This window comes from Lepisosteus platostomus, chromosome 22, assembly GCF_059453375.1.
Source record: "Lepisosteus platostomus isolate fLepPlt1 chromosome 22, fLepPlt1.hap1, whole genome shotgun sequence".
Classification (NCBI taxonomy): domain Eukaryota; kingdom Metazoa; phylum Chordata; class Actinopteri; order Semionotiformes; family Lepisosteidae; genus Lepisosteus; species Lepisosteus platostomus.
This window is the reverse complement of record NC_142632.1, coordinates 8,436,420-8,449,079: the sequence shown is the minus strand read 5'-3', so window position 1 is coordinate 8,449,079 and position 12,660 is coordinate 8,436,420. Positions and strand designations below refer to the sequence as shown.

At 47.8% G+C, this 12,660-nt stretch overlaps 1 protein-coding gene across 2 annotated transcripts; it reads right to left on the bottom strand.

Annotated features, from left to right (window-relative positions):
• Positions 1 to 562: 562 nt before the first annotated feature.
• On the bottom strand, positions 563 to 6,994 carry med31 (mediator complex subunit 31). 2 transcript variants are annotated; one of them, XM_088616154.1, is made up of 5 exons: positions 6,779 to 6,994; positions 3,981 to 4,092; positions 3,671 to 3,745; positions 2,480 to 2,576; positions 563 to 1,200 (listed from the first exon to the last, which is right to left on the bottom strand). In XM_088616154.1, the coding sequence occupies exons 2-5, from the start codon at positions 4,000 to 4,002 to the stop codon at positions 1,008 to 1,010; spliced, it is 387 nt and encodes a 128-aa protein (XP_088472280.1). In that variant the 5' UTR covers positions 4,003 to 4,092; positions 6,779 to 6,994; the 3' UTR covers positions 563 to 1,007. The 2 variants fall into 2 exon arrangements, with proteins under 2 accessions (XP_088472280.1, XP_088472281.1); XM_088616155.1 differs by lacking the exon at positions 6,779 to 6,994 and adding an exon at positions 4,233 to 5,319.
• Between the last annotated feature and the right edge of the window lie 5,666 nt (positions 6,995 to 12,660).

The window sequence follows — 12,660 nt, the reverse complement described above, 5'->3', positions numbered from 1 at the left end:
TGATGCTTTAGTCTTTTCATCATTTTAACTGGGTGCACTAAAATGGAGAAGGGCTTCCCACTGGACTTTTCTTGTTTCATTGCTTGTGGTTAGGGGACTCTGTCCCCTTCTGTTCACGTGGGAGAGCTCCAGTGAGCTCAATTCTTTGTGGAGGTCACATTTAAGCTACTTTCAATACCATACAGTAACACGAGATCAAGCGTATTAAACCGATAGGACTCCATTGGGCGAAATTCTTTCAAACTAATAAGTTCAATTCTGGATTTAATTACTATTATTGGAAAAAAATACGAAATCTAGAAGTGGTCAAAAAAAGTATATTGCTACTTACAAGAAAAACATCTATGTGACCGTAGGTAACTGCACTCATTTTGATTTTTCATTTGTTTGACTCATATGGAATTTTAAACTTTATTAATTAAACGGCCGGGAGACGTACCCTGGGAAACACAAAGGACAGGCACACACAAATTCAAACCACAGTGAGCCCATCAAGCACCTCACCTTACAGCAACACCTGTGCAGGAAAGATCATTATAAAATAAAACCCATAAAGCAAGCATATGGAAAAATGTCTTTACTACAAAATCGGTATCACAAATAATATCGCAGTGGACTGAGTTAACCCCACTGAATTCAGAATACAAAATAAATGACACAAAGGACCTTGAGTTTCCAGTCAGTGACTGCTGGAGGCAAACCTTGAATACAGGCCAAATAAAGAAACAAGTCTAAACGAAGAGATGCATGATCGGAGCCCGTGTTGCTCGTTAGAGAATAACGGTGTTAACGGTGTCGGATCTTTGTTACGCCCGGTGAAACGCTGCAGGAACAGTGCCGATCGGGAGGAGAGTGCCAGGCCGCCGTGTGATGGACAGGACGCTGGCAGGGCTGGCGTTCAAGGCTGCAGTGCAGAGCTCTGCCACAGCCACCAGCCTCCGCCCTCATTGCAGGGGCCGACGCTCGGAGTCTCCTCAGTTCAAGGGCCCCCCCCCCGCCCGCGGGCCTCACTTGGCCGCGGCGTGGCCGTGCTGCTGCTGCTCCGCCAGGGCCTGCTGCAGCCGCGTGCGCTTGCGGGAGTAGTGCTGCCAGTGCAGGAGCTGCTGCTCGTCGATGAACTTGGCGCACTGAGCGTTCACCAGCTCCTTGCGGAAGTGCTCGTACTGCAGCAGCTCCAGCATGTGCAGGCTCTGGGGGTACCTGGGCAGGGAGCGGGAGACAGGGGCACGGTCACACACAGGGGCACTAAGGCAGCTTTTAACGAGCGTTCAGGAGGAGGGACAGCCCTCAGATCCCCCTTCATCTCTGCTGCCCTAACTTGTATTCCTTGTGTCCCGAAAACCCCAGCAAGCCCATTACTTCCCTGCTTCTCTTTTAGCATCCCTCCTCCACCCCATCTCCACCTCTGCAGCTGCCCTTCGGTTCATTTCCCCCCTGACTTCCATCACCCACAGGCAGGGGGCTGGGCCTCGGCCCGCCAGACTGCGCCTCTCTTCGTGCCTGACTTTTTCACATCCCCATGCAGAATGTATTTTCCGTTTGAATGTCATTATTCCTTAAAAATTAAACATGTTCACAAGACAGTGGTTTAACAATCAGATCACAATATTTTAAAGCCATAACTTACAGACTTAGAATCTAGCCATACTTTTGCTTTCACAAGCCCATACTTAATAATGATCTCCTCAAAATGAAAACACAATGAACTCTAACCGAAGACTACAGGAAGGGCCTGGGGTTTATACCTGTGGGTAACACCAGAACTCTGAAGGAAGGATCTACAATATCCCACTGCTCTTCCCACAGTATTGCACTGGAATTTCTCATGTCTTCCAGGCTGTTAGAATACTTTAAAGTGTTAACTCTGCCTTACTAAGGGGCAGATTCTGAGCCAGATCTGTAACTACACTGAGGATAATCTGATCTACCGATCTGAGAGGGAGGGCACAGACTGACAAGTACAGAATACAGACAGCCTGGTCATGCAGAGACTGCGGTCCCAATCCAGCATGAGATAGTGCCAGAATCAAAGTCAAAGTCAACTTTCTTGTCAAACCAACCTTTTGGGTTGTTAGGGTGTTTCTGTGGTACCAGAGATACAAAAAAAGGCAGATAAAAAGAAAAGGCATAAATAACACATATCATGATGCTACATTGAAATGAAGATAAAATTGACATTCATGAATAAATAGCTTAATCAATACTTTTGTAATATATGGTTCAGGTGGGTGGCTGCCTCAGCATGCGTAGGCTGCCAAGGAACAAGTAATAGGTTTATTCGATGCTGAATTGAGAAGAAAGAAAACACAACGTTTCGGCTGTGGAGCCTTCTTCAGGTGCCACACCTGAAGAAGGCTCCACGGCCGAAACGTTGTGTTCTCTTTCTTCTTTTTTTCAGCATGGAATAAACCTATTACTTGTTCCTTTGTAATAAAGTTGAGAGACCAGACAGCCTCTGAACACAGACACAGACACTCACTTCAGGTACTTGGCGTATTCCGGGTCCTTCCAGTACAGCAGGTACTTCAGGTAGTTCACAAAGGGCTTCTCTCGCAGGTAGCCTCTCTGAGCCAGGACTGGGACCACAAGACAGAGCCGTCAGATCACACTGCCTTCTCGCGCGGTTCCTATTTTCTTTTACTGTCAATGACTCAAATGCACTAAAGGAAAAGTTATCTATAAAACCCCTCTTGGGCTAGAGACAAGCGTTAATGTTGAGAGGTGAATAAGACCCGCTGTGCAGCCGAGAGCTCGGGTGGAACAGAACCCAGACCTCCATCTCGGAACCCAGGTCCGTGGTCATATTTTAATTAATAACGTACCGCAAGTTTAAATTGAGCACTAATTAAAAACAGTTACTCCATTGCAGCAAATGAGAGACGGGCAGAAGAGCAGAAGCTGCCGTGGTTTATTTTTCGGACCCCCAGGGCTCAGTCCAGGTTTAAGATGATATTTAAGCCAAATAACCCTGCAGCTCCCAGCTGACAGCCCCACTGGAGCTCAGCGGGTGTGAGCCTGGTCAGTACCTGGATGGGAGACCTCCTGGGAAAAACTAAGGTTGCTGCTGGACGAGGTGTTCGTGGGGCCAGCAGGGGGCGCTCACCCTACGGTCTGTGTGAGTCCTAATGCCCCAGTATAGCGACAGGGACACTATACTGTAAACAGGCGCCGTCCTTCGGATGAGACGTAAAACCAAGGTCCTGACTCCCTGTGGTCATTAAAAATCCCAGAAATCCCTTTTCTTTAAAAATTTAAAATCTTTTCTTTAAAATTTCTGCAATTTCCCAGAAATTCCCAGCCTCACACTTGCTTAGCTTCAGTGGGCTGCCAGTTGTGAGTTGCAGGGTGATATGGCTGCTGACAGATAGAGTACAATGAAGTATCTATCTAAAATGTGTAGGGGTGTCCTGGTCAAATTTCAGCCTGGTCTTTACCAGTCATGGCCTCCAAATAACCCCCATCTCTGAACTGGCTTCATCACTCTGCTCTCCTCCCCACTGAGAGCTGGTGAGTGGGGAGAGGACTGGTGCATCATCCAGGTGGGGCTGCACACTGGTGGTGGTGGAGGGGATCCCCATTACCTGTAATTGGTTTGAGTGGAGTTCCAGAAAAGTGCTATATAAGCGTAAGGAATTGTTATTATTATTAAGAGGGTGAAAGAGCGACTCACAGTTCAGGTAGTTGGGGTTAGCGAGACACTGCACGAACTCCAGCTCCGACTGGAATCGGTTTCTCGCCTGCTCCTCTGTCGGCGGAGAAGAGACAGTATTACAAACACGCCAAGGGACAGGAACCACGGATTCAATACTGAAGCACTCCCCATCCACCTCAACGCGCTGACGTACGCCCTTTTAGTATATCAGACATAAATTGCATACAAATAAAGACGAGATGTGCACTCCACTTTCACAACAACAGATAAACCGATACCCCCGACCGCACTACTTTCAGCTGGCGCAAGTAAACAGACCCGTACGAACCTGTCTCCATCGCCGTCGCCATAGCAGTCAGCGGACTCTCGTGTTCAATGAGAAAGCGCTACTCCTCAGAGATACAAACCCAGCCTTTAGCAGTGTAACCTGTAAAACAAATCTTTGTAGTCGAGAGGAAATAGTTTTAATACTCAAATGAACTACTTCGTTTAGCGTAACACAGCACATCCGCCATCTTGGCCGGAACTCGTGTATGACGTCTAACAACGCGACGCCCTCCCGGCAGTGTGTTTTTCCTACCCCAGTTCCTGTAGCAACACGCCCCATTCCTTTCCCCTCAGTTGCATAGACAATCTTGGCTGTGATTTCGTAGGACCCGTCTCCCAATTAGCAGAACTTGGGAAGCAGCGTGGCTTTGGAGTTCCTTTAACACTGAGTGGTTTGTTTTGCTGGAGAGTGGGTGTGTCCAGCACAACCTCTATATCTGAACCTGGGTGGGAGAATTCAGTTCCATCAGACTCCGAGATCACTGCACTCTCTTAAAGCTGTGCTTTAAGATACAAATAAAATGAATCTTTAAGATGTAGAAATCAACAGGCACATCCAGCTGTTCGGTGTTCTTTTGTTACAATTTATTTGATATTTGAAATTAAAAATAAATTGTAACATTCGTAAGCAATAGTCTGCGCCGGCAATGCACAAGAGTATTAAAATGTTTACTAGAGGAGACCGTTCGTCCTATCTACTGTTAGTTGTAAATCGATCTAAGGATCTCATCTCATCCAGGTGTTTCTCGAAAAAACAAAACCGTATCGTCTTCAACTCCGTGGTTGTGTAGCTTGTTCCCGACTCCAACACCTTTTTGTGCAAAGGAGGGCCTCCTGCTCTCGGGTTTAGAATGCACTTCTAAGCTGTACAGTACAAGATGCACTCTGCACACGCAGTGCACGTTCATGCAGACTGAAGAATCCAGCTTTATAACACAAATTGCACAAATCACAATCATTTATAGGTTAATCACTAAAAAGCCACCTAAAACTGAGCACGTTATCCATTAATACTTGATTTTGCCTTTGTTGGGATTTTTGTACATAAGAAAATCACCATTTGATGTCGTACAGTTGTTATGTTACCCAGTTGCAGCTCTACGTCTGTGATAGCTCAGTATAGTGAGTGGAGTTCGGCAGTTTTTTATTTATTCATGCATAAACAATAAGAAAAATTACAATAAAAGCAAGCGTACATATAACAATTCAAGACAAAAACATCGTCAGGGGTAGTTCGTCCGCACTCACAACAGGTGGCGTGGATCAGTTCCGTTCAGTTTATTTGGTCATCTGCACGAGTGCAATGACATGCTTATTTGCATGTGTGCTCCAATGCAGAGACATTAAGGAAACGCCGAAAGATACACATAACAGTAGAAGCACCAGCCACAAGGTTAAATAACACACAAGGTAAATCCTAGTCAGTACACGCAGTGTGAAAACACACACCAGTGTGAGTCAGTGGTAGGGGCAGAGTTTAGTAATCTCATAGTTTACGGGAAGAAACTGTCTCTGGGTCTGGAAGTTAGTGCATTCATGCTTTATAACCCTTACCAGAGGAAAGTGGGGGAGTATCCTTAACGATACTTCCAGTCTTCCTGAGAGTTGGTCTCTTATTTCCAAACTTTTATTGATCATAAAATAATACAAAGAGACAACTGAACAAAACAAAACACACACACACACAAAACACTGCGATCCGTAGGTAATTACAAATCTGAACACAATAAATTACAACTTTACATAATCGAATCGGCGTTTTTTGCCTTGTTATTTGTAAGGTTGCTAATGGATTTTAAGTAATGTTGCAGTTCAATCTTAGAATCATTAAAGTAGGGAACAGAACTGGACTATTGTGTTTTGCGTATCTACCCAGTATGACAGATTATTTATAAGAAAATGTTCCTTTTTCCAGAGTACATCTGGCAAATCATGCCATAATACCAAACTCCTTAAATTAAACATTCACGGTGAAATTCTTAAAGATGAAGTTTTGCAAGTATATCCAAAACACCTTTGTATATATGCGGATGACAAATAAATGTGTCAGAATGTCTTTTCCAGCCTTTTCCAACCGAACACACGTCATAAATTATCTTGATCATGTATGACCTTAGAAAGTGTTACAAGATAAAGCCTATGAACAAGATTAAATGTAATTTTTTAAACCTTGTTTGTAAGGCAATATGCGTCAGGAGTTGTCCAGTCTAATTTCCGGTTTATATTTTCATTCCAGAAGGATGTTCGGGAAGATTGAGGAAGTTTGGCACAGATTCCTTATCAGGACACCAGCCTCGCTCTCCGTCACCTGTCCATCCTCGGGCTGTATCCAATCACAGACGACCGTCTGACTAAACCCCACCCATTTCTCCTCCCTCACGCCAATACGGAGCGACGCTGCAGGAATTCGGGTAGAGAACAAGAAACGCGCCCTGGAGTTGTGCCGTAATGACAAGCCTGTCATGGCTGCGCCCGTGTGACGCAAGTTTCCCTTACGGCAAGAGATTGATCTGAATCACAACAGATTTCGCCTCCTGCGAAAATTCTGACCGTCTTCAGCGGTAGTAACAGCGGACCCTGTTTTTGTCACTAATCTCAAACATGTGACTACCAAATCAGTAGAAAACCAACATAAAAGCAAAAAACAATATCTATGTAATATGTTTTACATTTCTTTGCAAGTTTCGATGTGATTTCTGATGCTTTAGTTAAGAAAAGGATGGTGTTTTTTGTATATGGGAAACTTGATTTTAACTGCAATTAAATTCTGAACAAGAGAAAATGACCGTTCAAACCAACCTGTCGGGTCGTCTGGGTACTAAGACTCCGGCTTGTCTGCGTCGCCTTTTCATTCCGAGCGATATTATCATTGTTCAAAAGTACTTTAGACAAAATTAGATGGGTAGAATAGGCCACCCCCGCCAGTAATCTTTTTTTCTGGGCTAAAGAAACCGCAATGAGGGGAAGTTTGAACTCAACCCTAATTTGAACGTGTTTATCCGTGCTGTCCGCCAGGGGGAGCACTGCACTCGCGCGAAGGCTGGATTGAGTGGGGCGAGAATTAGGAAGTCTTCCAGGATATAAAACTATCCCACAGACCGTCTACTGCAATACGTCATAGCCTTCTATCATTGTTTAATATGAGGAGTCAGCCCTTTAATGTGAAGTTATCTAATCCGTGTCTCCCCCAGGTGATCCAGCCAGCTTCGTAAATGGTATATAGATCCTGTCGAATTTCATTTATGTAATTAAAGAGCTTTACTGCAGTAAAATTGTTTGTCGGGGCGGATTGGAGGTGCTGTGTGACTAATGATGCGCTGTGCTGGGGGGCCTTGTAGTTCAGCCCCGAAGCCAATGGGTTCGCCGCGGAGAAGGTGCCGTAGGTGCCACTGTCCACACGCCACTCGGGTGATTGCATGACAACATGTCTGCTGTGCGCGGGCTAGTGAAGACGACGCACGAGGAGTATGCAGCACGGTTGTTTAATTGGGTGCAAAAACCACACGCTAATTACACCCTCGCCTTTGTTTTGCTTCAAAAGGAATTTCCGATATATTCCCTCTCTCTCTCCCCTCCCCTATTTCCCCTCCCTGTGGCTCCAGTATTGTGAACTGTATCGCTGGGGGGTGACTGTAAATGTAAAAAATGGGAGATCCCACCTGCTCTGTCTGGTCGGGGATCTGCTGACGGCTCGAGAACAGACGGGGTTCATTCTCGTGGGGATCCCTGTGCCTGGGACGGGTTCGGTGTCTCTGGGAAAGACGCGGCCCGGAACGGTCTCTCCGCGTTTCCACCTCTGTAATTTTCCCCGCAAAGTGCTGAAATCAACAGGAGGTGTGTGTGTGGGTCTGACGTGCAGGAGAGAAAGTGCTGCTGTAGGAGCGAACAGGCTGATACCTGCCGCCACCTCGCAGCCCTCCGGCCTGGGGGGCTGGAGATGGGACAGAGGGACAGCTGTGTGATTGAGCACCCAAGAACTCTAAAACCGGATGGGAACAAGATGTGACGGGAGAATGCTTGTATTATTCATATTTGCATTTTTGTCGGACCGTTTTTCATTTCTTTCGCTGATGCCTTTATCCAAAGCATCTTACACGTGGACCCATGTATTCAGTTGGCTGCATCCGCAGGGAGAGAGCCACTGAGCGCTCTGTCCTGGGCCCGTCCCGCCTGTGCAAGGACAGACCCCCCGCCTCTTCCTCAGAGTCTCTCCTGTCAGCTCTGCCCGGGGTTGTTTTTCTCATACAAAGTTCTTTTGTCATTTATTTGCAACTGCTCTTAACTGGGGGAGGTGGTGTTTATGGGGTGGTGGGGGGTCATCGTCAGACGGGCCTCATTTCTGGTTTTAATGAGGTGAGGAGAGACGAACGGACCGCTGCCCTGCTGCCCGCTCCCCCACCAGCTCAGAACCCGCTCTTCCTGGGCGTGCACTGGGGGGGGCAGACTTCACACGGCATTCCTTTTCCTTTCTCCGTCTGTCTCCGTCTGCGTTTCTTGAGCCAGAACAGCGCAACACAACCCAGGGGACACGTAGTGGAAACGGCGCATTCAAAACTGAGCACGGGAGGCATCGCTTTACACAAAGGGTGGTAGGGGTGTGGAATGAGCTCCTCAGCCATGATGCTGAATTTGATATCCTGTGGTTTTTTTGAAGAAATGCCTGAATGAGATGCTCAGATCAATTAGCTACTAACAACCAAATGGGCAGGAAGGGTTGAATGGCTCCTTTGCTTTGTGACTATTTTCGGTTATGTTTAATCGGTCCTGTAAGCTCCCTGAGAACACCCTCTCTTCAGGTGGAGGTGCTCCTCTGAGAGACCTTGTGCCAGTGGTGCACAGCTCCAAGCCTTCCATGCCTCTAGCATCTAACAATCTGGGAAAAGAGTTCAATGAGGCCAGCACTGCCAACGATCAGACCCATTCAACAGTCAGGGGACAGAGATGGACTGTTCAAACGCCACGGCCCGTGAGTGATGGGGCAGTGTACCCCTCCTCAGTGCCCCCGTGCTTTCCTTCTCTCCCTCTGTCTCTGTCCCTTCCTCGTCCCCTCTCTCTCACTCGCAGTGGCTGCTCTGCGGTCCCTGGCGCACGCTGCTCTCGCCCTGTTTAATCACAGCGCAGTTGGCCACGCTCCACCTTAGTAATCACAGCCTGTCCGGGCAAAAAGAAAGAGAGCCAGTGGGACAGAGATCTGTGGCCCTGATGCAATTGTGCAGTAAGCAGTTGGTAGCTGTTTTACACTGAGTGTGAGGCAGCTGTGTTTCATGGGCTAACAGTGATGGGATACAGCTACACAACACAACTGCTGTGATGCTGAGCGCCTGTCCCTTTTAGCAGGTCACCCCTGCTCTCTGCTGCCTCGCTCGCCTGACATCAGGAAGCCCCAATGCACAGTTCATTGAGAAAATAGCTGCAGTCGCTTAAAAAATCGATTTGACGATTGCATCAGGCAACCACTCAGGTACAATGAACAACACTATGTGCTCTGTCTATTTGAAGAACACTGTTGACAATTTGTACTGTCAGGATCTTCTGGCAGAGCTACGCTCTTTCCGAACCCTATTTTGAGAGGTTAGTAATTTGCAGCCGTACTCATCTTGAGCAACAGCCAGAAGCGCAGAGGGACTCCACATGGGAGCTGCGTTCCCTCGTTGGAAGTAATTAGCAATAATTACACCAAAGTTAATTCCTTCACGCATTTTCCTTCACCATCGCGAAGCGGCGCGCTGTAATTAGGGCTCGTGCTGGTGTTCTCTCCCTCCCTGTGGTTCCCTCGGCATCGTTCTTGGGGGAAAGGCCTTGGGACCCAGCCCGGCACCCGCCGGTGCTGAGTGATGACTCTGCAGAGGGAGGACGTCCAGTCTGCTCCTTCCTGAGCCCAGCTAACACCTGCCTCCGCCTGCCCGGGTCCCTGGTCTCTCCTTTCTAACGCGGGTTTCTCGGAGAAGAGGCCAGATGTTTTGAGAAACCCCTGCTGTCCCCCGTTTCTCAGACCAGGTCATTAAACCCCGGTAAGGAAAATAAATTCATCGATGGCACGGAGCATTTATTTTACAAATTTCGAACTGGAGCACAAAATTGTGAACGTGGTGAAAGTCGCCCGGTCGTCGCAAAGCCCTGGTCTCACCACGGGTGAGAGAGAGAGAGTTCAGGCAGATAATGACGTGATGCGGCCCTTCCTGCTCACTAGTCCCTGTCAGGACTAATGCACTGTGATGTAGAGAGAAGAAGTACAGGGTGTGCAGCGGATATTTCCAACGTGATCTGCACGCAGAGTTAACAAGTAAGTAGCATTTGTCAGCACAACCATCTAGAAGTCGAGAGCAGTATTTCTGTTGGATCAAAAGAGATGTATTCATAAGCCTGTTTCTTTCAAATGTAATAGGGCTGCTTCACATCACCAGAAGCAGACGTTCTTGTTGCCTTGGTCTGAATTTCATGGCGCTGTGCATGCCTGGAAGTTTCATCTACTCTGTGATGTAAATTGGAGGTTTTGCGAGACTCTGTGTACATTTTACTTTTTGAAATGCACTCCTCGGTGTGGATTCTTTCTAACCCCCGAAATATAAAAATGGGGTAGCAGCTCCCCTCTTCAGTCTCTGAACGCAGAAGCAGACTGACAACAGGACTCTCCTGTCCCGAGTCTTTCTTTGCACGCTGATCTCACTCGATCAAGGATGGTGAAGGAGAGCCGCCGGTGGACAACAGCCCCGTGCTCGACAGCTGGTGCGTTTGTTTATCCCTCAACAGGCCTGTGGAAAGCATGTCCTAAAACTTCGACCCTGTCCAACAGCAGGACCTGCTGCTGTCCCCTCTGCTCTTTCGTCTTGCCCTGCATCACGTCCCTCCGCCCAGCGAGTGATTATACAGCGTGGAAAGAGCCGTCCTCTGCTGTGCACGCGCGTGCCGCTGTACGGTACAGCTGTGTCTCCGAGCCGCCTGGGACGGTGTGTGTGCAGGCTCTGAGACCATCAGGACAGAAAATCGGTGCTTACATCTGCGCGAGGCAGCGAGAGTGAATTTTGCCGCGGTTAATTTCCATGACACTTGTCTCTAAACAAGGAGAGGACCAGGGCAAGTGTTCTGACAGACTGCTTCATAGGTAGTGCCGGATTTCCCATGAGGCTCTATAGCCACAGTGCCTAGGGCCTAGGAAGGAGGGAAACACTAGTGACTAACGAAAAACGAGCTGAAACAACGTGCTTGCGATCGACTCTCGGTGCTCCAGATCAATAATCACGCGCTGTCTAGCAGCTGCTCGAGAAACTAGGAGTATCAGAAGCGATGGTTATCTCGACTCGCGCCATCAGTCAGGTGGTTCAGCACTAGAACAGTTTCAAGTGCATCATGTCAGTCGACGTCATTCAGTTGGCGTTCACCCCTCTTCTTGCACATTTCGGAGTGAAAGTGCCGAGGGCCTACGGGCGCCAAGATCCGGCCCTGCTCATAGGTGTGGAGTCACAGTCAAGCCACATGGACACATCCCACTCCTGACACAGATCTTTGGGGTGGAGTGGTGGCTCTGTGGCTCAGGATCTGCACCTGTGGCTAGAAGGTTGCCGGGTTCAAATCCTGCGGATGGCAGAGGAATCCTACTCCGTTGGGCCCCTGAGCAAGGCCCTTCACCCCAGCTGCTCCAGGGGCGCCGTATAAATGGCTGACCCTGCGCTCTGACCCCCAGCTTCTCTCCCTGTCTGTGTGTCTCATGCAGAGCAAGTTGGGGTGTCCAAAAAGACAAATTCCTAATGCAAGAAATTGTGTATGGTCTTATCTCTCTGAAGCATTGCTCTCAGTTGTGGGAGCAGGAGTGCGGATTGCTCTCCTTGAACTTGAACTTGAACTTTATTGCCATATGTAACCGGTACTGGTACAATGGAATTCTTACTGACAGAAAGTCTCTCGATTGTAAAACAAGTGTAAAAAACAAGACAAAGTGCAAACAGTGCATCAAGACAATATACAAACAAACAATAGACAATGTGCAAGTAAACATGTAGACAGTTTGAATGTAAACAATACAGACGTGTAAACAATGACTGGAGATGTGCAATAGATAAGAAATCATAAAGAGGTAGATGGTGATGGTGTAGGTGTGGTCCGAGGGGGATGGCTAAATGTGTTCGCCAGTCTCACTGCTTGTGGATAGAAGCTATTGAAGAATCTAGTGGTAAGTGTCCGTGTGCTCTTGTATCTCTTGCCTGAGGGCAGTGGGGTGAAGAGCTCATGCCCGGGGTGGTGACTGTCCTCTGTGATGGCCTGAATTCTACCACGGCAGCGGTCCTCATAGAGCTGTTTAATCTCGGTGAGACCGCAGCCGATGATCTTCTGGGCCATCTTGACCATTCTCTGCAGTGCCTTTCTTTCTCGCGAAGAGGTGTTGCCATACCACATGGTGATCCCGTTGGTGAGGACGCTCTCGATGGTGCATCGGTAAAAGTTCACCAACACATGTATTGGCATCCCCCATCGCTTGAGGCACCTCAAGAAATAAAGGCGCTGCTGAGCCTACTTCATGATAGAGTCAGTGTTCACAGTCCAGGTTAGATCTTTAGAGATGTGAATTCCCAAAAACCTTAAGCTGGTTTCCACTTCCGTTCCATCAATACTGAGTGGGCTGTGAGTGTATGGCCTGTGTCTCCGAAAGTCCACTATTAGCTCTTTCGTTTTCTTTATGTTCAAGT